This window comes from Stegodyphus dumicola, chromosome 12, assembly GCF_044657685.1.
Source record: "Stegodyphus dumicola isolate Sdum_Otavi_A_Nest chromosome 12, ASM4465768v1".
Taxonomy (NCBI): Eukaryota; Metazoa; Arthropoda; class Arachnida; order Araneae; family Eresidae; genus Stegodyphus; species Stegodyphus dumicola.
Genome location: NC_140779.1, coordinates 63,753,002 through 63,776,238, shown reverse-complemented (window position 1 = coordinate 63,776,238; position 23,237 = coordinate 63,753,002). Strand labels below are relative to the sequence as shown.

The 23,237-nt window shown below is 31.7% G+C and overlaps 1 protein-coding gene across 3 annotated transcripts in view; it reads left to right on the top strand.

Moving 5' to 3' along the window:
• The window catches only part of LOC118200028 (uncharacterized), a 56,404-nt gene that overhangs the window by 10,703 nt on the left and 22,464 nt on the right, over nucleotides 1-23,237 (top strand). For all 3 annotated transcript variants that reach the window (XR_015038227.1, XM_085806490.1, XM_085806491.1), the window contains 6 exons: nucleotides 8,559-8,700; nucleotides 11,777-11,988; nucleotides 15,527-15,671; nucleotides 17,177-17,593; nucleotides 17,687-17,765; nucleotides 18,352-18,484. Coding sequence is in view for 2 of the 3 variants with exons in the window: in XM_085806490.1 (XP_085662616.1) it covers nucleotides 8,559-8,700; nucleotides 11,777-11,988; nucleotides 15,527-15,671; nucleotides 17,177-17,593; nucleotides 17,687-17,765; nucleotides 18,352-18,484 (1,128 nt within the window). In the remaining variant the exon portion in view is untranslated. The remainder of the gene's footprint in view (nucleotides 1-8,558; nucleotides 8,701-11,776; nucleotides 11,989-15,526; nucleotides 15,672-17,176; nucleotides 17,594-17,686; nucleotides 17,766-18,351; nucleotides 18,485-23,237) is intronic.

Here is a 23,237-nt window from a genome sequence, read left to right as displayed (position 1 = left end):
AATAAACCAATCATTCAACCTAGTTCTGAAACGTCTCCTACTAAACCAGTCACTCAACCTGTCGCTCAACCTAGTTCTGAAAATTCTGCAAAAAAATTACGGACAGATGCAAATAAAAAAAATCATAACAATAGTCCCCGTTTCCTAGTAATCTCTAGTCCTTCTGGCGAAATGCATAAGATGTCTCCTTTCGTAATAAACAAATACATCCAGTCTTGTATTGGTGAGCCGAGAAACATAAAGCGTCTCCGCTCCGGAGACTTGCTTATTGATACACACTCAGCCACCCAGTCTGCTTCTTTACTTCAGATTACTAAACTTGGGCAAGCGAATGTCACTGTAACACCCCATAAGTCACTGAACTATTGTCGTGGTGTAATCTCAGAATTCGACCTTCTGTATGTTTCTGAAGAAGAGATCGCTTCTGAGTTATCCGAACAAAATGTCTGCGGTGTAAGGCGGATCAAGATGCGTAAAGAAGGTAAGTTGATAGACACGAAACACGTGATCCTTACCTTCAACACGCCTGATCTGCCTAAGAATATTAAGGCCGGATATCTAAATATTCCTGTAAGACCTTATATTCCAAACCCTATGCGATGTTTCCAATGCCAGCGTTTCGGCCATTCTAAGACGTCTTGTCGTGGCAGCCTCACATGCGCCCGATGCTCACAGATTGGCCACGATTCTGATAATTGTACCGCTGCGCCTTTATGTATAAATTGCAAGGGTGACCACCCAGCATTTTCTCGCTTGTGCCCAAAATGGAAATCGGAAAAAGAAATCCAGACTGCAAAAGTTACTAGGAACATCTCTTACGCCGAAGCCAGAAGACTAGTCCAGAGCACACAGCTTCGACCAAATTCATCATACGCCAGTGCTGTTAAATCATATCGTACAGTCGCCACCCAAACATCAATAGGCACACAGACCCTACCAAATAAACCCAACCGTCTACATCCAACAAGAAAAAAGAAAATGCAACTCATATAGTACAAAAGAAAGAAACAATTATTCAAAGTAAGCCGAAAACTGCCACACAAAAAATATCAAATAAAAATAGAAGTCGCAGCAATAGCTCTCTTGATGACATGATTTCTGAATCTGCGGATTCAGACTTTATGGAAGTGGAAGAGGGTCTGGAATTTCCCAGGCATCTACTTCCACGAAAAACAAAAGAACAGCACAGGAAAAACAAAAACCATTCATAATGGCCACCCTCGTGTCATGGAACTGTCGCGGTTTCCACCGAAATTTGCTTGACATCAAATCTATAATAAATGTGTACCATCCTGTGTGCTTCGCAATACAGGAAACAAATCTGAAACCAGAACACCATGCAAAACTTCGGAGGTTTTCTTTCGTCAGGAAGGATAACCTTGCAGGTGAGCGTGCCAGTGGAGGAGTAGGTCTCCTCTCCTCACTGGATTATCCCTCAAATGTACTTCCTTTGACGACATCCCTCCAAGTTGTCGCTACTCAAATAAATTTTGATATTGTTGTTTCATTTGTTTCTTTGTATTTGCCTCCAAATGAGCACATTTATCAGCAAGATTTAAATAATCTAATAGAGCAGCTGCCTGAGCATTATATTATAATAGGAGATTTTAACGGCCATAGTCCACTCTGGGGTAGCAAAGATACAAATTGCCGAGGAAGACAAATTGAGCAGATGTCGAAGATCACAGCCTTTGTCTCCTAAATAATGGGCAAGATACATACTTCCATGAGCCTTCAAGGACATTCCACGCTCTCGATCTTGCCATCTGTTCACCATCTCTGTTGCCATTTTGCACTTTTAGTGTCGGAAATGACCTGTACAACAGCGATCATTATCCTATTTTTGTGTCTCTTGCACGAAGAGGAGCAAACCCCATGTCGAGATCCCCTCGATTCATACTGGACAGGGCAGACTGGGAACTCTTCTCTTCCATTGCAGAGCTCACAGATGAAATGGTAGAAGATGCTCATATCGATGACGCTGTTGAAGCTGTTACTAATACTATTATTCAGGCAGCTATGCTCTCCATTCCTAGAACATCAGGAAAACTACTAAAATATTCAAAACCATGGTGGAATCGCGACTGTCATGAAGCACTGAAAAAACAGAAAAAAGCATGGGGTATTTTTCGTAGATATCCTACTCTGCGAAACCTCATAGCTTTTAAAAGATCCAAAGCAAATGCACGGAAAGTAAGAAGGCAGAGCCAGAGGGATTCCTGGATTTTATATGTGTCCTCAATAACATCCTCTACGCCTAGTAAGCGGGTTTGGGAAAGAGTTCGAAAAGCATGCGGAATGTATAAAGACCACTCACTTTCCTTTCTGGAAAAAGATGGCCGAGTGATTAGCTCCATAGAAGAAATTGCAAATACAATTGGTGAGACATTTGCTGCCGTTTCTTCCAGCCGAAATTACTCACCTGCATTTCTTTCTATCAAGCAACGCTCTGAGAAAAATCCCATCGCTTTCAACTCTTCCAACTTTGAGCCGTACAATAGAGACTTTACTATGGTTGAATTAAAGAGAGCTTTGTTGCAGACACATAGGTCTTGTCCGGGTCTGGATGGCGTGTATTATGAAATGCTAAAGCATCTGTCCTATAAGTCACTGAGTGCCCTTCTCACACTTTACAATAGAGTGTGGAAGGAGCGTACATTTCCCAGTGCATGGAGGAGAGCTGTTGTCATTCCTATTGCGAAGCCAGGGAAAGACCCGAGGAATCCCTCGAACTATCGGCCAATTGCCCTTACCAGTTGTGTTTGCAAACTGTTTGAAAAGATGGTAAACAGCCGCCTAGTCTACTTCTTGGAAAAGAATAATATTATATCGCCTTATCAGAGCGGTTTTCGACAGGGGAGAACGACCGTAGACAATATGCTTCTATTAGAGACATCTATTCGGAAAGCCTTTGTCAGAAGAAGTCACCTTGTCTCAATATTCTTCGACATTGAGAAAGCTTATGATAAGGCATGGAGATACGGTATACTCCGGGATCTTCACGAGAGTGGCTTGCGCGGCAACCTACCAATTTTCATACAGAATTTCTTGAACGCTAGAACTTTTCAAGTAAGGATTGGCTCTGTTTTTTCGGATGTTTTTCAACAGGAAGAGGGTGTGCCTCAAGGCTGTGTGCTTAGTGTAACGCTGTTCAGTTTAAAAATAAATTCTGTATTAAAAGAACTTCCTCACACCATCTTAGGATCACTATATGTAGATGATTTACAGATTAGCTGTCGAGGAGCAGACATGAGATACATAGAGAGGCAATTGCAGATGGCTCTGAATAAGATCCAAGAATGGTCAGACAAACAGGGATTTACTTTTTCGAAACAGAAAACTGTGTGCGTGCACTTTTGTAGGAAGCGAGGTCTCCATCCTGAACCTGAGTTATATCTAAATGGTACAATTATTCCAGTTGCGCCCGAAGTAAAATTTTTAGGAGTAACGTTCGACCAGAAATTGACTTTCCTTTCTCATGTTTTAAACCTGAGAAAGAAGTGTCTCAAAACACTAAATATGTTAAAAGTGTTGGCGAACACCTCCTGGGGTGCAGAGCGTTGCTCCATGCTTTGCATTTACAGAGCGCTTATCCGCTCTAGACTGGACTATGGCTCAGTTGTTTATGGATCCGCTCGGTCATCTGTTTTGTTAAAACTGGATCCTGTTCACCATCAAGGTTTGAGGATATGTTCAGGAGCCTTCAGGACTTCTCCTGTCCAGAGCCTGTATGTTGACTGTAATGAACCATCACTTTATCTGAGGCGTGAACAATTGTCCCTTTTGCAATATTTTAATATACTATCCCAACCTGAACATCCCAATAAGCTGTGCTTACTTGATGATGTGAGTAACGCGTTATTTGAAACACGTCCATCTTGTGTTCCTACATTTCTTTTAAGAGTTCGCCCTGTCATTGAGGAACTTTCCCTCTCTGATATGCACCCCCAAGCAGTACAGAATTTTGAAATCCCACCTTGGGAAAATGCACGGATTCAGCTTCTTGATGTTTTTAAGTATCATGTGAAGGCAAGGACTAACGAGATTATTTACAGACAACTCTTCGCTGAGCACAGGAACAAATATAGCAGTTATCTTCCAGTTTATACAGATGGGTCCAAGTCAAAAGATCATGTGGGGATGGCATATGTAATTAAAGACCACATGGAGGGCAGACGCTTGCACAATGCTTTCTCTGTCTTAACATCCGAATTAACTGCGATATATTATAGTCTTTTATACATCTCAAGGCTCTGCTACAAAAAGTTTATAATTTATACAGATTCGTATAGTGCTCTTAAATCAATAGAAGCTTTTCCTAATACTCAAAATCCAGTAATAGTGGATATTCTCAAAATACATATAAACTTAATGAATCGTGGGTATGATATCCTGTACTGCTGGGTTCCCGGGCATGTGGGAATAAAAGGGAATGAGCTGGCAGATATCACAGCAAAATGTGCTGTTGAACTGTCCAGTCGTCTCATCCCTTTTGCAGACATTTGTTGTGTTGTGAAACAAAAGATCCGAAAAAAATGGCAACAACTTTGGGATGTTCAGCTTCAAAATAAATTAAGACATGTAAAACCTAGAATTGAGCACTGGGAATTAACCAAAAATCGTAAGGAGGAAGTTCTTTTGACTCGCCTCAGAATTGGTCACACTAGAGTGACACATAACTACCTTTTAAAAGCTGAAAATGAGCCTGTTTGTTTTAACTGTAATGTTTGTTTATCTGTTCATCATATTTTAATTGAGTGTCCATGTTTTAATAGTCTTCGCCAGAAATATTTTAATAGCTGTGACTTACCTCTCGACCGTTTAATCGGAAGAGAGGTCAATTCTAATTTATTTTATTATTTAAAAGATATTGGCTTTTATTACCAAATGTAATTTGTTTTGAAGACTGTCTCTTGAATTTTAATATGTGCTTTTAACCTGTGTTTATATGACTTCATCCTCTGGATTTGGTACATTTATCTACTTGTTTTTATTTATTGAATTTTAATGTCATCAATTGTAATCATCTTATCTTTTGTTTGGCGCGTCATAATCATCTCTGGTTTTGCGCCATAATCACTCACTCACTCACCCTATCTTTGTGCTATAAAATTGAAATGCAATTAAAGCGAATGTTTTTCTGAACAGTTTTTAAAAATAAAAGGTACAGCGCAAATTTTATGTATATATGAAAAAATTGTATAGTTTTTCTTTTAATATTGATAGTTTTGTCTAATAAATAAATTTTGTAAAGTCTTGTGTCTGTAAAACACGCACAAGGTGATGTAGATAAGATATAAGTGAAAAGCTATCCATAGAATGTTATGGAAAGCTCATAACTTGAACTATATATTTAATCATAAAATATGAGAGCTATCTTCATTAGGAATGTAGGAGTAAGGCTTAATTTTTGAAATTAAAAGCGCTGGAATATTATGGATGACCAGCAGGATTGTTGAGAAATAATTAATTAAAATGAAAAATTAATAATTAAAATTAAATAATGTATACGTAAGTAAAAATATTTACAAATTCATTAACCCACAATAATTATAAATTAAATTACATAATGTATCCTAAAAATGAAATGAAAAACTAATAAAAGGTGATTAATTAATGATAATAAGATATGGTATGCCAATAATAAAAGAAGATTTTTAAAGAATATTGAGATTAAATAAAATTGCTTTTTATTTTGGTTTCTAATTTATGCAAATATTTCTTAATTGAATGAGTAGAATCCATAAACATTTTTCTTGAAGAGGAAGATTGCATCATTTATTTTTTCATCTTAGTTAGGCTCAATATTCTGTGTCTGGAATTATGGTTTTTCTCAAAAACTGAGAATTATGAACGGGCTCCTGTGAACATCAGCTGGATTTAAGCCTTTTATGTATGAAAGATGCTTTTGTGAGGTTAAAAACCACTAAAACTGAAAGTGGCTATCCTGTATCTTGAGAAATGAATTTTGGATGTATTCTCACTTAGTTAGTTAATATTTTGTGGTTTTAATCACTCAACATTTAATGGGCTGTTGTGTATAAAAGCAATGACTGAAACGAAATGCAATTACCATATATTCCGGGGTATAATACACACCTGTAATTTGAAACTACATTTATAAATTTTTAGGTACACTGCGTAAAAAAAAGGAGGGGGACAATTCTATATCTCCTGTTTTACTGGGCCGATTGACGAAATTCAACTTGCATTTTTCATCACTCGAAAGCATGGCTTAGGATATGTATTAGATTTATATATAGTATTGTTCTAATATAGGTATTTTGACACAAAATTGGACTTTTTCTGAAATAACATACCAATTTTCTTCCGTATTTTGATTCTCCAACTCAAATTACGCCAAACTACCATATTGTGTGAAAATCGCATGAGTAGTTTTTAAAAAATTAACTCTCAAAATTTTAGCTCTTCAATGTTAATTGAGTTTGGTATGTATTTAATAATCTCTCTTTTTTTTATTAAACTTATTTGATTCTTTCTTTCACATTTCGAAATTCAGGTTCGTTCCAAATAAAGTTCTCTCATTTTTTTTATGATTTATTTTTAAAATTTGTGTTTTTAAAGATTTGTTTTTAAAATTTGTATTTTTAAATAATTTTTATAAATTTTTCAAAAAATTTTTGAATTATCTATAAAAACTTTACCATCATCTTAAAGTAGACGTATTTCTAAGCATACCTGCAAAAAATTATAGTTTTTTATTCAAAATTTCTGAAGATATACGTGAATTTATATATTGGCCCATTTTGAAATTTGGAATATTTGTTGAAAGCAATAAAACATCAAATGTCGTGTAGACACTTTGCTAAAATTATTTGGAAGTGACCTTTTTTTCCACGAAGTGACCTTTTTTTCCACTCATGCACAATGTAAAAGGGTAGGAATGAGGTGCCTTTTTTCTGCTCCGGCATAATGGAAGGGAAAGGAGAATTGGTTGTCACATGTTAAGAAATTTGGCAAATGAATTATTCCTGCCATAAACTGAAAAAAATTTGCCAAGATAAATTTTTGAATTTCTCTGTAAATTTCGCATCAAATTTTACAAAATATAATATCGAGATATAATTTGAGCCATAGAATCGAAGTATGGAAAAAAATTGTATGTTATTTCAGAAAAAGTCCAATTTTGTGTCAAAATACCTATGTTAGAACAATGCTATATATAAGTTGCGCTTTCGAGACATGAAAACGCAATTTGAATTTTATCAATCGGCCTAGTAGAATGGGGGATGTAATAACTGTCCTCCTTTTTTTGCGCAGTGTACATTTGCCATATAACGTGCACCCTTTTCTCTACGAAGAAGCCTGAAAGGTGATGCATGTGCGATGCTGTTACCTTTTGAAGTCATTCATATAAAGACTTTTCCCATACATTCAAACAATGGTATACTGAATTGACAAGTGATAATGGGAGCAATATGTGTGTCGGGAGAAGTGCTTGACAGAGTACAAAGAGGGTAGTTTGTATTTAATGCAGGTGTGTACAAGAGTGTCATTCTAGAGTTTCGAGAAATGTTTAACAGAATTTGGGGTAGGAATGCATTCTGACCTGAATGAATTCGCGGAATTCGGAGACGGATGTTTTCTGTAGTCATTTGAAGCCATGATTTTGCAGGGAACATTGAAGGCTTGAAGAATAAATCACATTTGCTTGAACATTGAAGAATAAATCGCATTTGCTTTAGTTGATATACAATTGTTCTAGCGTTCCTTTTAGTAGTAAATATGGCTCTTGCTAAATGAAACAACACTGCTGAATTCAAATGCAGAATCATTCAGTTTGCGAAAGAAAATGGAAATTGCGGAGCAGCAAGGATGTTTCGTGTTGGTGAAAGGTGGAACGGATGATTGTTTATTTATGGATCAAAACAACAATGATGGTGAAGATGAGAATTCAACAGTGTTTGAAGATATAATGGATGATGAAATTCTCTTCATCTTCATTCTTTCATTTTTCATGATAATGAAAATTTTTAAGTTCATAAGGCATGTCATTTCTTTTAAATAAACAGCATTTAGGTACCTTAAAAAAATGTAATTTTTGTATGCTGATTTTTTCCTTATTTTTAATCTATCATTTTTATATCCAGTGTATAACGCACATCCGTAAATTTCAATGTTATTTTTTGTATTAAAAGTGCACATTATACGCCGGAATATATGATATTTGCATTTATTATGAAGTACATAACTCTTATTAAAATTTATTCTTATCTATCTATTGTATTTTTTTTTACTTCATAAATCTTTTTTTTGTTAAGTTATTATTATTATTATTATTTATTTTCTCATCTTCATTTGATCAAATCTCTTTGTGTCTGTTGGTAATTAACTTCATCTTTTGATGAATTACATGAATATATTAAATATAAAAATAAAAACAATAAATGAATAAAATTAATTACAAAACTATATGCTTTGTTGAATAGAAGTTTTATCTTTATTTATAATGAAAAAACAATGCTTCAGGAACAGTTTTTCAAATATGAATTTATTAATGATTTTTCATGATTCATTTACATATTTCTGTTTTTAAGGCCATTATGGAGCATTTTTGCAAGAAGATTGGGAATGCATCCACAGTATAGTCCAAAAAGCTGCTAATGAGCTTTCTGTTCCTGTTACATGCAAAATGAGAATTTTACCAGGAAATTTTAGAAAATCAGTTGAATATGCTAAGTAATTTTGTACATTAACTTTTTATTAGTGTTTTGATATCTCCATAATGTACATAAAAATAGAGATATATGTATAAAAATAGAGATATATGTACATACACTTAGAGATATATGTTAATTTTACATGTTAATTGATTTATTAAAGAAACTGAAATTGAGGGTGATATTAATTAATGAACAGAAGATTGAGAGAAGGGTCAGTGGAGGAATTTACAATTAATTTTGTTCTCAAGTGTAATCTTGCAAAATTTTGCTTTGGAGATTATTTTTGTTCTTTACCAATATAAATGACTGATTTATTAAATGATGCTGATACTCTATAATTATTTCTTATTTCCATTTCAAGTTATCAATAAAGCCACCTTTCATGTGAAAGAGTAGTATTGTAAATAAATGTGTTTATTTGTTTGCAGTTAAGTTTTTATGTATTTTTGTTTTGTTATGTATTTGTTTTAGTTAATGCATTTTGTATGGTGATTTTATATTTGTTTATTGCATACTTTATTTAACCTTGAATCTGTGACACTTATTTTATTTGTATTTTATTTAATTTGTGTATTGATTTGTAGAACTTTTAATTCTGAGTCAATTTACATTAGAATTGTTAGGAAAGTTCAAGTAGAATCAGAGATATGGACAGAAATACCCTACCATGCCTTGGTAACACTTTCAGTTGCCAAGTTATTGATATATGGCAATTTCTTGCAAATTTGATGACATTCTGAAAAGAAAATCCATTTCTCTGAATCATTTGTCTTAGGAGCCACTTTAATATAGTGACTAGGGATGTTGGCTGTCATACTTATGGCCTGAATTTAAATCTTGGTGACACTGTACTTGTACTAACAGTGGGAAATTCTGATGTTCCACTTACTTGTACCTGTATGTATAGTAACTGGAATCCAAGTTTTCTGAAATGCTTCAGAAGTGCTTAGTGTCCAGTCTTAGAAATAATACCTCCTCTGGTTGTCTACCTCTGATTTTGTCTCAGTGAGACAGAATTCACAATGTTACTGGCTCCTGGGCTTATCTACACTGAGCCATGAAAGATGCGTCTTTGTATGATAAGTTCTGGTTCTGGCAATAACAGTAGAACTAGAACAGTTGTGGGTCAGTAGTAATTGGGTTGAGACTCCTAATCTGTTTTACACTGCTAAGCCTTCTCTTTAGTGATTATTGCTTAAGGCTGGTCCAGAAGCAGTTTTGGTGATCTGCAATACTCCTCATATATTAATAATTTTACCTTGTCTGTATATGTTTCTTCATAATATATTATATATAGCTATTTATCTTCTTTGTAAAAGCTGTTATTCATCTCAATTAGGAATGATGTCTTAAATTTTCCAGTTTTAGTTAGTTAAAGAAATCTCTGTGAACCCATCACTTATAATAGTATTTTTATATTGAGATTTTATTTGTATTTGTAATCTGTATATACTGGAAAATATTCCATGGATCTATTGAACTAAATTGTAAGAATTTTATTTCACCACTAGTGTACTACATGGATATGTTGTACAATATTTAATTCACCTTTCTGTTTATTCATAAAGAACTGAAATACTTTTTTAAATTCTTACATCTCTGAAATAGAAAATGAAATGTTTAAAGTAGTTCTCATAGATTCTTTTAATGAGATCTTGAAATACAAATCAACTGAAAATTCCGGTAGAATTATTGCTGTGTAGTCAAAGTTTAGAGATTTTAATATATTTAGGTGTAAACTGTTGACTATATAAAGCATATTATACAGTTCTTGACAGTTCATCTGAAGGAAGAGAAAATAGTGAAGGACAATCAGGATGGTTACTCAGATTAAAATAATAAAGGATGAAGTTTTTATTTTTCATGGAAAAGAAGTATGGGATTTGAGTTAAAATAACATGCCAAATAACAATTTTTTGGGGGGCAGTTAAGACAACAAAAATTTAAATATTTATAAATTACAGAAATTCAACTTTCAGGTCATTTTTAGTTTTGTCAGCAAGACTTACAGTTCCATGCTTACGGACCCCATTTCAGATTTGAACCCCTGGGATATAAACAATAGTCCTTACCAATGTGATGTACATTGTGATTACCATTGTGATGGTCAAACTAAGAGAGCCTGGAAATTTCTTGCTAAGGAACATGAGGTGTATGTTAAAAAAGAAGAAACCTATAAATTCTTTATTGCTGAGTGCTATTGGACAGAAAATTGCATTTTCCATTTTTCTACAGCCAGAATTATTCAAAAATATAACATCTTTCTCTGGTGAATTAGATTTTGTAGAAGAGTTTCACATTCATAAAAATCTTTCGGTTTTAGTTAACGATTCCAATTTCAATCTGTCATTACTCTCAGCTTTTGAGGAAATTATTTCATATTTTCATGAATAGATGGCACCTGTAGCTTGATTTCCTTCCTCTCATTCTTATCATTTTATCTTATCATTTTTTCTCTTTCGTTATTTGCACTTCTGCAGCTGAAGAAAGTTCTATATTTAAGTTTTCAAAACTAGTCCTGGAAATTTATGAATATTATGCTTATTCTTGTTGCTTTAACTCCTCCAATAAGTATGGGACAAAAAACTTAATTCAATCATTTTAAATTCTTAAGATTAAGTTGGATGATTAGATTTATTAATGATTTATTATGATTAGATTAGGTTTAACTGTCTGAATTGAGTGCAGCCACTGTCTTTTTAAAAAAAAAATTATTTAACTACAATTCGTAAACTCATAAACTGATCAGTAAATTTAAAGTTTAAAAGTTTAATGAATGTTCAGAACATTCTCCACCCCCTTTTTTTGGGCTATTATTATTAGCTATGATTTTGACAAAATATTATTTGGTCGAATTGCTTTTGAAACTATAATTTTGTAAAATTTAAATGCAGTCTGACATGATAATATTTTGTCATTAGACTACTTTATGTCATTTAATAATATGCAATAAAACCAGTTATATTATAACTGTTTAATTTTTTTTTTTTATTTTTAAATTGTATGAATGGAAAAATATGTTTATATATCTTTGTAGATACATTAAATAGTAAAGTAAATTTTTTTTTTTTTTTTTTTTTTTTTTTTTGCAGGATGTTAGAAAATTCTGGCTGTTCTGTTTTGACAGTGCATGGTAGGACCAGAAAGCAAAAGGGGCATGCAACTGGTCTTGCATCTTGGGATGTTATTAAAGAAATAAAAGCAAATGTAAAAATTCCTGTCATTGCAAATGGAAATATATTATCATTTGATGATGTTAAGAATTGTTTAGAATATACTGGAGCTGATGCTGTCATGTCTGCTGGTAATGATTCATAAATAATTAATAGCCAAATATTTGAAATTTACAGGAAGTTTAATATCATATTTGCACATTTTAATATTAAAAATTATATTTTAAGAATAAAAAATAATCGTACAACTATTTATTCTAAGTAAGGATTAAAAATCTCTTCAGTAATGCCTTCTTAGATATACAGGATTACACATTCTAAGACTTGCCATGGTTACATTAAATTGTAAGTTATATTAAACTCTATTGGAATGATATTCATCTAATATACATACTAAATATGATACAGTTTAATTGAGAAATTACATATATTAAAACATTATAAATTAAATAATATCAAAATGTGTTGTATTTAGTATTTTACACAGTGACTACCATTAGAGCAATCTCCTTCGGTGAGAAAAAAAGTCAATTTATAACTGCTAGACTAGTCTTGATTGACATATTGCTTTACACTGGGCCTTGGCTGTTGTGGAATTTGAAATATTCTGGCTAGTGCTGGCTCTGACTTACACTAACCACAATCTGTTGTTGAATCTCTGTTAAAAACTTACTAGGTTCAGAATTTATGCTGTCTGACATGCTGGAGATGAAAATATTTTATTTCAAACAGTGTTGCCAATTCTCTCTTTCAATTATTTGAGTTTGTTAAACAAAAATTTGTTAAATTTGTCCAAAATATGAAATAAAGGAAAAATAAATTAAAAATTCTTACTTTTATGTGGCTGTGTTCGGATGGAGGACTACATGCATTAAAAGTCTGGTGGCTCAAGGTGCCCTCCATAGTGTGAGGAATATACATTCATAGATATGGATTCATCTTTATTTAAATTTTTTAAATAATGCAATGACATTTGGTGGCAACAATTTGAAAAATGATTGGAACACCAAAGTGATATGGGCAAAAAGTGATTTTTAGGGCTAATAGTCTCTGGTGCTTAAAAAAAAGAAAAGAATAGAATAGAACATGCCTTTTTTTCTTTTTCTTGAACTGTGAACAGTTTGAGTTTTTTTCATGCTTATACTTAAAACTATACAACTGTGAGAAAATGTTGTACATTTACTGCATAATGTTGTATTCTGTTTCAAAGAATAACAGAGCAATAAAAGCGTGTATTTTCATCAAAGCATTTGAAACACTGGCCCACACGTATATTTATGCTCATGATCCGAACTTTGCTGGAAAATAACAGCAGCCATATATGGGTTTTGGTACTTCGCCACATAGTATCTTAGTCTCATTTGGTAAGAGTTTAGGAATTATGAAGCATTCATTTTCTTAATTTTCAAAATGTTATTGGACTATAGCAAAGTGAATATTGTTTACGTAGCAGATACAAATGTATGGATGTACTCAGTATATTACCCAGATCCTTGAAACTGAATTCTTTTTAATAATTATTGTTCTGTATTGACATATTCGCTTTTTTTAAGTACAAGAATATTTTAAATATAGTTGATTAAAATTTTACTTTAGCACAATAATAATTCTATAAAAATTTGAGAAAATTTGGTTTACTTGAGAGGTTGTTTAAAAGTGATCAAATATCTATAGATTTATATACAAGTTTCATCTGATGAATATTGTGCAGGACTGTTCAACTTTTTGATTGGATTTGCAGAATATACATGAATATACATAAATAACAGTTTTTTCCCAAAGTGAGTTTGAAATGCCATTTACATTAAATTAGTTTTTTTATTCCAAATAGTTGCTCTTTTCTCTATTTGATTGCTGATAACTGAAAATTGAGTCTCCTTTTGTACTTGAATAAAAGATATATCTTTCTTTGTCTTTTTTGTGATTGATATTTTTTTAAATCTCTTACAAAATAAATAATATATGCTTTCTGTTTCTACACTGAAGAGCCAAAACATTATGAACACCTACTCAATAACATAGTGCACGATCTTTGGCCTGCAAAACAGCTGCAACTTGCCTTGGCATGCATGCCATTGTTCTTGGTAGATGACTGGAGACAAGTGGTACCAAATGTCTAAGCAGTGGTCACACAAAGTTGAGATATTTCCATCATGGTAGCATTAGATCTGTGAGGTGCCGCTTCAATGACATATCACATGTACTCTATCGAGTTAAGATCCGGCGAGTTAGGTGACCAGGACATTAATTGTAATTCATCATTATACTCCTTGAACCACTCCAACACAATTCTTGTGACATAGGGTGTTGTCCAAGTTGGGAAGACAGATGTCATGTAAGGGTGAAACTGATCCGCAGTTATGTTCATATAGTCTGCAGCTTTCATGGTCTGTTCTACAACTGAATGTCCCACAGTCGCCCATGAGAATATCTTCAAAGCATAATACTGCCACCACTAGCCTCTGTATGATCTGCTATACCTGAGGGGAGGAGCTACTGTTCGACTAGAAGAAGGTGTGTCCTGACATGACCATCAATGTGATAATGAGAATTTATAATGCATTGGAACCAGGCAACTGTCTTCCACTTATTCATTGTTTAGTCTCGATGTTTCGGGGCCCACTATAAGCGCACCTTACAATGACTCTTGGTCAACAGAGGCATATGAGGGGGATGTCTGCTGTGCAGTCTTATATTCAAGGAGTGTCCAATGAACTATGTGTTTTTCAACACTTGCACTTGAACCTGCACTGTATTGGGCTGTCAGCTAAGCCACTGTCTGGTGCGGATTTTGCTGTACCAAGCAAGGCAGTTTCTGACTCCTTTTTCTTTGATGATGCATGGACAATCAACACCTTGCCATCTACTGCTGGTTTTAACATCATTTATCTACTTTTCATAAATGTTAACAATAACAGATCATGAACAACCTACCAGTTGTGCAGTTTCAGAGATAGTCGTTCTGAGTCTGCCTTCTATAAAATTAATATAATAATAGTTACAATCTGATGTCTATAAAATTTGTTTAGAATAATAGTTACAATCTGCCCTCTATAAAATTTGTTTAGATCAGCAGCCTTTACCAGCACTTGCAAAAGTAAGTGCAAGAATGATTCCTTATCTTTGCCAAAGCAGCAGTTAAATACCATCTCACTTAATCATATGCCCTCCACATCATCCAGACAAGTTCATTGAAAAATGTGGGTCATTATGGTTTGGCTGGTCAGTGTGTGTTCTTAATGTACAATTAGCTTTGTTGTATTAAAATTAAGCAAAATTCAACCTGAGATTGACAAGATTTTAAATAAAAGGTTCACATAACTTGAGAGGTATTCTGACATTAGTCCTCATTTATCATACTTATGTATTTAAGATTGAGCTGTATCATATTATCTTTTGAAATTTGTAGAGCTTTTTATGTAAAATAAGTACAAATCTTAGTTTCAATTTTTCTAATTTGATAGCTTAAGTTAGTATGTTCATTCTAAGTCTGTTAATTTTAATGTTGTGCTTTCATTATGATTTGTGTTATTGTACAGAATTTTTGTAAATTAATTATGAAAGAGTAAAAGAATAGAAGAAATTGCAAATATATTTAATATAATTTATTGCAATTTCTGCCTAATATAATTTCTTAATTGCCTGATATAATTTTTGTTGGTATTCTAGAGGGTTTACTTCATAATCCTGCATTATTTACGGGAAAAAATCCACCAGTTTGGGAGATAGTTGATGAATATTTGAAACTTGCTGAAAGGTATAGCACATCAATTAGGTGCGTGCGCTGTCACTTGTTTAAAATATTATATTTATGGTAAGTAAAGTTTTAATATTATTTAATTTCCCTCTTTTCATATAAATATGAATTCATAATATAAAAAAGCAGTGCTATATTATTCTTTGTAGAATAACCTTTTGTGTTATTTGCCAATTAATTAAAAATTTATATTTGTATGCTTTGCAAAACTTAAAAAATACTGAGTTTCTTTGCTCAATTTATTTTTTCATCCTGAAAATATACAAGCTTATAAAATCTGATAGTCAGTAAATTACAAATTTTATTTATGAAAATAACTAATTTTATTTCGTAAATGGATTTTTTTCTCTTTTCTTGTGCATGTGTGCACAATATTTAACGCTATAAGCATTAATACATGTTTTCTTTTTTTATACAAGATTTTTTTTTTTTTTGATAATTACATCTGATGAATAAAATTTTCAGTTAGTTATCAGTTTTAAATTACTAAGACTTCTATAATATGTACAGGTTTTCAAAATAGAAAAAGAATTTCTTGAAAACATTTTGGGTACTTATTTATATGATATATATTACCTATAAATTAATATTTTGAATTCTTCACTCTATTCCTGCCATATTTTAATTAAATGTTTATGCATTTGTATTAATAGTTTTCATCTGTTGTTGTAGAACAGCATTTATAATTGGATTTTTACCTCATTTCAAGAACATATTTTTGATGGATGTAATCTTCATTATGTAATATTGTGTAAGCTTCATTATGTAATAATATAATAGAAAAAAATTAAAAATGCCATTATTGTAATTATTCTATGTCTGATTGTAGTTTTGATTTTATTTGAATGAATAAAGGCCAATGGAAAATATTTTGAAAAGTTTGTTGTATTTTGAAAAGTGCAACAAGCATTTAGTAAAGTAATATTAGGGAAAATACAAGTTGCATTTGTTTATGCTATTCATCTTTTAAAATAATTAAAACTGTATGATAGTAGAAATTATCTTCTTAAAAAAATATTGTTAGAATATGTTGCTGTTACAAAAGCCAGCATAGTAAAAGTATTTATACCTTTACTGGCAGTGTGAATAGGCCTTTTCCTTACTTGGAAAAAAGATATATATTGTTAACATGCAACATAAAATATGTTGATTTAATAAACCATTGCTATCGTAAGTTTTCATCACCACGCACATGGCATGGCTTGGTATTTATTTTTCTCCTATCTATATTTCAGTTACTCATGATCTCATATAGCAAGAAATGTGTGTTTAGTTTGCAGATACTTTCAAAATGAAACAAAATCTGATATTTATAAATTAGTAAATTCCTAGTATTTACATTGTATAAAGCTGTGATTTTTTTTTTTTTTTTTTTTTGTCAATTTTTGGAACTTTAAAATTTTTTCAACTTAATGATTAAATAATAAATTTTCTAGAATAATTTGAAAACTATTTTAAAAATTGGAATATCATAATTATAGTGTAAATGTTGATCAACGTAATTTTGAAGCATTGTGTTTTTGTTTATATGTGCCATTCATAGACTTTTAAAATACTTTCAGCTTGCATCAAGATGACAATGTACGCCAAATATTAGCTGAAGGCTCTTCCTATTCTGATTTCTACAAAGTGTGTAATATATTGAAGAACTTGCCTAGTAAAATATTAAAGGAATATGATGGAGATGGAGATGTGTTTGATTATGATTTGCATAAATTGTCTGACAGTTTATTTACTACACATGAAAACAGATCTGGATTTATTTCAAATTGCAATTCAAAACTGGCCAAAACTGACTGTGATATTTTAAGCAATCATTTCTTTAGTTCTGATGATTCTGATGGCAGTGATTCAGACATTGAAGATAGAGAAAGCTGTTTGTCAGTTGAGAGAACTCTAACTAATGAAATGAAAAAGAAGTGTACTTTAAATTTGCCAGTTTGGATATGTCATTCAAGACCAAGAATTACTGATAATGAGTGAGTAATATAAACCTATCTATGCAATATGTCTATACTTATGCTATCTATGCCTTTCAATCTCCATTTTGTTCATTTATCATGACTTTGCAGGGAGACAAGGGGTTCTTATAGTCACTATTTTAATCTTCCAGAAAAAAAGGACCATACTAATGAAGAACATGGATTATCTGTAAGTCATTAATATTTATTAATCTTAATATTCTTTCATGTTTAACAAACATAATTGCTAATTTTCATCAAAGCTAACATAAAGCACAATTGTAGTTTCCATGGTATTATTTTAAAATCTGCATCATCTCAATCTGCAGATATTAAGACAAAATTATATACCTAATTTATTTAACTTCACACCTCACTAAGCAAGAATAATTAATTCTTCATAAGACAAATTATGATCTATTAACAAATTATGATCTATTACTATTTTATAAAATTATTAATTTAAAGAGGGGGAAAAAAGAAAGAAAAGGAAATTTCCTCTTCCTTTTTTCTTTCTTTCTCTTTCCCTTTTTTTAGTAAGGAGGAAATAATGCATTTAGGAAGAAAGGCAAAAGAAAAGGAAAAAAGAGGAATTTTTCTTTTCTGTTGTCTTTTTTTAACTTGCCTTTTTCTTTGAAGAAAGGAGAAACTTCTGCATTTGCTAATAAGCATTATATGTTAGCTGGTATTTGTTTAATATGTGGTAGTTTTAGATTATAGTAAATTATTTTCTGTACTATAATTAGGAATGTAAATGTTAATATATAATATTTTAGAAAAAAAAATTGAGGAAACTTAGACGCCATGAACGAGTTCTTGCAGCTATGAAGGAAAAAAGGAAAATTCAGAAATTGCGTAGGAAACTGAAAATTGCAGAGTTAAAACAGAATCAAGTTCCAGAAACTAATGGTATTTTTTTATTCATTTTGGGAAATTTTAAATATGTATAAAAGTTTTATGTATTTTCAACATAATGATAAAATCTGGAAATGATACAGTAATTAGTATTTAAAGAATTACAAGAAAATATACATTTTAGTTTTTTTAAAATATAAAAACCTTGTTTTTATTCTTTTTGCAATATTATTGGTACCAAAATTTTAATTTTTTGAAATTGATATATTTAATCAGTATCAGTTTTATTATTTAAAACCGATTAATTATTTTATTTACAATATCTATTGTACTAAACAGTGTAAGCTATAGAGTTACTGAAGAATTCCTGATACATATTTGCAACAAATAGGGCTAGTTCATTCTTGGAGTTACTAGCATCATTCACATCTATATTATTGCTTTGCTATTTAAAAAATGATCGTTTTAATTTTATTCTTAAAAAAACTGAGAGATTTACTTGAGTTTGAGGGATTTTTCAATGAGTTGAAGATGAAAGACCGTACTGTGCATTTTTGCCATTTTTACATTTTACTTTAGTAAAGGAAGAAATGTGCATCAATGTTTTGAAAAGTTATGTGAAGTTTACAGTGACAATGCTGTGCAAGAGCATCAGTGCCAATGGTTATGTGTAAAATTCCATGCTGGTGATTTTTTATCTCAAAGGTGTCAGGGAAGGCAATTAAGATCTATAATGTCAAATTAAAAGTATTGTTTGAGTCACACATGTTACATGAGAGACTGTAGAAACATTGAGCATCCAACATTCATATGTGAAAAATTATGTGGAAAAGATATATAAGCACGTTCACTATTTGGGTTCCTTATGAGCTCAAAGAAATCAATTCGATGACAGATGTAAAAATTTGTTATATGCTTATTAACTATTGGGAAAAGTTATCCTTTCCTGAAGTAACTGTTAACTGGCAGTGCTAAATGGAATGTTTACAGTAATGTGTATACAAGTGATTTGAATTCTGATGCAATACTTCACCTCAAATGATATTAAAAACTGACATTAAGCAGAGGAAGATTACGTCCTTAGTTTGATGTGCTTCTTAAAACTTCATGTTTTTGAGCTCTTACCAAGGGAACAAAGAAGAAATTTCAATGGATAGTTTGAATGAATCCGTAATCTGCAGATATTCAGAGTTTGTTAATCATATAGGAGATGCATTCCCTCTATGACAACTGAGAAAAAATGCAAGTTTTTATCAACAGTCAAAATTTCTTAAAACTTGAGTATGATATGTTGCCACACATTCCATACTTGCCTGATCTTGTACCACTTATTCCTGGTCTTTAAAATTCCTTGCATGATATAACATTCAATCCAATAACATTGTTCAATTTTTTTTCTATGAATGAGGAATTATGAAGCTTACTGAATGATGACAAAATGTTATCAAATATAATGCGCATCATATCATTCATTGTTCTTTTTTTATATAAATAAATTACTTTTGAAAAATATGTCATGAATTTTCTGATACACTCAGTTCGGTGAAGAAGTCACAACCAGTCATACACATTCAGAGGGGATATGTTTCCCCCTGAATCTTTTATAAAATTTATAATATTTTAATTTTTTGATCTCATTTTATTTTAACTGTTATTTAAAAATTTTAAAGATTATTTAGTATAGTTTGATATTGATTTGTTTTTAATATATTCATTTTATAGTTTTGTTTTTCCTTTAATTTTTTAATATATTCATTTTGTAGTTTTGATTTTCCTGTAATTTTTTAATATATTCATTTTATATTTTTATTTTTTTGTCAGTTTGTCATATCTAAAAACAAATGTTGAGACTGCCATATCTAAAAAATATATGAAAACATACATATTTTATAATGAAAACTTGTCCCAGTTCGATCATATTAACTCTATCTTTTTATTTTTATTTTTTAAACTTTGTATGTATAGGTTCTAAAGATTTCTAAGAATTAATCAAATTTTGAGTTGAGTACTTCAAAGTAAATAAATAATTAAATGAATTTTAAAGTATGATATTATATAACAGGGATGAACTTCAAGAAATGGGAGCCACATGATAGATTTTATGGTTGTTTGAGAGCTGCAAGTCCAAATTTATATCATTTAAAAAATAATGAGACAGATTTTGAATACAGTCAAAAGTCGTTAATTCAGACACCCATAATCCGAAATGATCTATAATCCGGACCTCAAAGCTACAAAGTTTCTGCGCATGCGTTGCGTTGACGTCGCATAGGCGTTTACGCGTGAGCGTAAGAGCTTTACGGCTGCGAATATGTGTGTGCGCATATGCAAAATACGTTTACGCATGCGCGTTTAATGTATAACGGACGGTATAAGCTAAGCTAAAATTATCTAATTCAGTTAATGTTACAGATTGCGTTGTCCTTAATCTTCGAATTGGATCTGCCTTATTATTTTTTGCAGACCGTTAGAGCAATTTTATAAAAGTAAGCTTGATATATTTACTAATATGTAAAGGATCTACAAAGCGAAAGTATGTTTCGAAATTTGTTTATCAATTTCACGCTTCTCTGCGGGGGTGGGTGGGTGGAGGAATGCCGCGGCGCAGTGAATTGGAAGTTGATCTGTCAGCACTATCCTTATCTTCAGATGTTTTTATTTTATTTGGCTTATAATTCCTTACTAAATGTAGTATTTCATCTCGATGTACTCCGTCTTTTATATGATTTAAATCAAGTTCCTCATCATTATAACTCACTTCCGATAGTGAAGAAAGTGACACAGAGGTTATTGAAAACGAAAAAATTTCGATTGACAAATTAGTCGGTATTCTCGACACAGCAATTATAGGACTTGAACAGCGGAACTTTGTAACTAAACAAGAAATTATGTCTGTTTAGTAGAAATAAAGAGAAAGTATTATCACATGAAACGAAGCAACTTAAACAACTTACATTGAAAGAAATGTTTAATAAAATAAACAAATAAATATTAAGCTTTTTTTTTGTAAATTTTGATACCCTTTAGATCATAATTGCTCTTTTTTTCATAAATTACGTTTTCATATTATTAATTGTATAATTTCTGCATGCCATCTTACCATATTTAAACTGATGATCTATAATCCAGAAAAATCGATAATCCAGAATTGCCAAAGTCCCGATGAGTCCGGATTAACGACTTTTGACTGTATAAAGAAATGTTTGAAGTAAATTAATGAATATGTGATTAACATGATTGCATATAAATATGAATGAATGCATACTATATGTACTGTTTTGTGTTCATGATGTTAAGTAAATAAATAAGAAAATAAAATTTTGTAACATTTGTACTGGGCAACGGAGTGTTTTTTCTTCAGGTAGAGAAACCAAATATTTTCTTCTGATTTCCTTTATACCTCTTTGTTTATAATTATTGTTGCTTTATTTTAGTAGAAGTAAAATGAATCAGAATCATATTCATTGGTTTACAATTACATAAAAAATGTTACTTGAGTAAATTACAAATCATTATTTAAAAGAAAATTGTTTTTTTTTTTTTTTTTTTTTTTTTTTTTAACTCATGAGCAGGCTTTTAGAAAGAATAAACTAAGTAATACACGCCAACGTGCCCTGCAGAGAAACTGTTATTTGAGAAAGAATATTTATTTAAAAATAAGCTATCAACTTGTTTAGGCGTTTGCTTAAGAAAAAATTTTGTTTCTCCATACAATTAATATAAGGACCAACACACTGAGATCATTCAGATCGTTGGATCCTAATGTAAGGAACAGTTAAACATTTTCTCCCAAAACTTTTTTTACTACTTTGCTACCTTTGCTAATGCTACCTTTGCTAATGCCCAGTATAGAAGAATTCACAAAGAGGGAAAAAAAATTGCAATTTCAGTGGTGTTTGAATAATCAGTATCTCTCATGACATCCCTGATTGATACAGTATTTCAGCGTGGCATCTAACGGAATCTGCCAAAAATTTTTAGTAATCCGTACACAGCGCATCATTGAAAATTTTTGAAACTATCTCTTGAATTATACCGATAATTTTGAACATAGATAACAAAGTTCATGTGCATCATTGAAAATTCTTGAAACCACCTCTTGAATCGTTATGCAATTCTGGAAATACATAACCTATTTATTGCTAATAAATCTAGTAGTTCATGCCAGGCTATATAAAGGCTATGTCAAGCACATATTCCATCTGCCTACCAGCCAAACTCTTCAACCTAGCTGTTTAATTTTGAGCTGTTTTTCAGATACATGGCAAATCAAAACTAATGTTACAGAAAGAAAACATACCTGTCACTACTATAATGAATTTATTTTGCAAACTCGGACGTACCATGAACACTTCACATTTCAATGGACATGCACAGATGTTCGATATGAAGGCCTTTCGTAACATGGCAGACATCTGCCCAATAGTTTAGTTCCTAAGCTCTTGCCAATGAGATGTACAGATCCATCATGTTGACTGTTGGACCCATAAAGGCGGTCAAATGTCTTGCCATTTCGTCTTGAATTTCTAAGTAAAATAACTCGAACAAAGTTTAAAATAAATTATTGTCAGCATAACTGTTACATAGTACAACTTTCCATTAGGTTACCTAACCTGGGTACAGAGAATAAATTTAAAATAGAGTTTGAAATGGAGTCTGTAGGCAAAGGATACTTTAGAAGATAAAAGATCAGATTATAAGGTATTTTCTCCTCCTTTGTGCGGACCTTCGTGGTATAACAGTTGACACACTCGTCACGTATTTGAGAAGTCCAGGTTCGAGTCTCGGTGAGGGCATTTCTCATTTT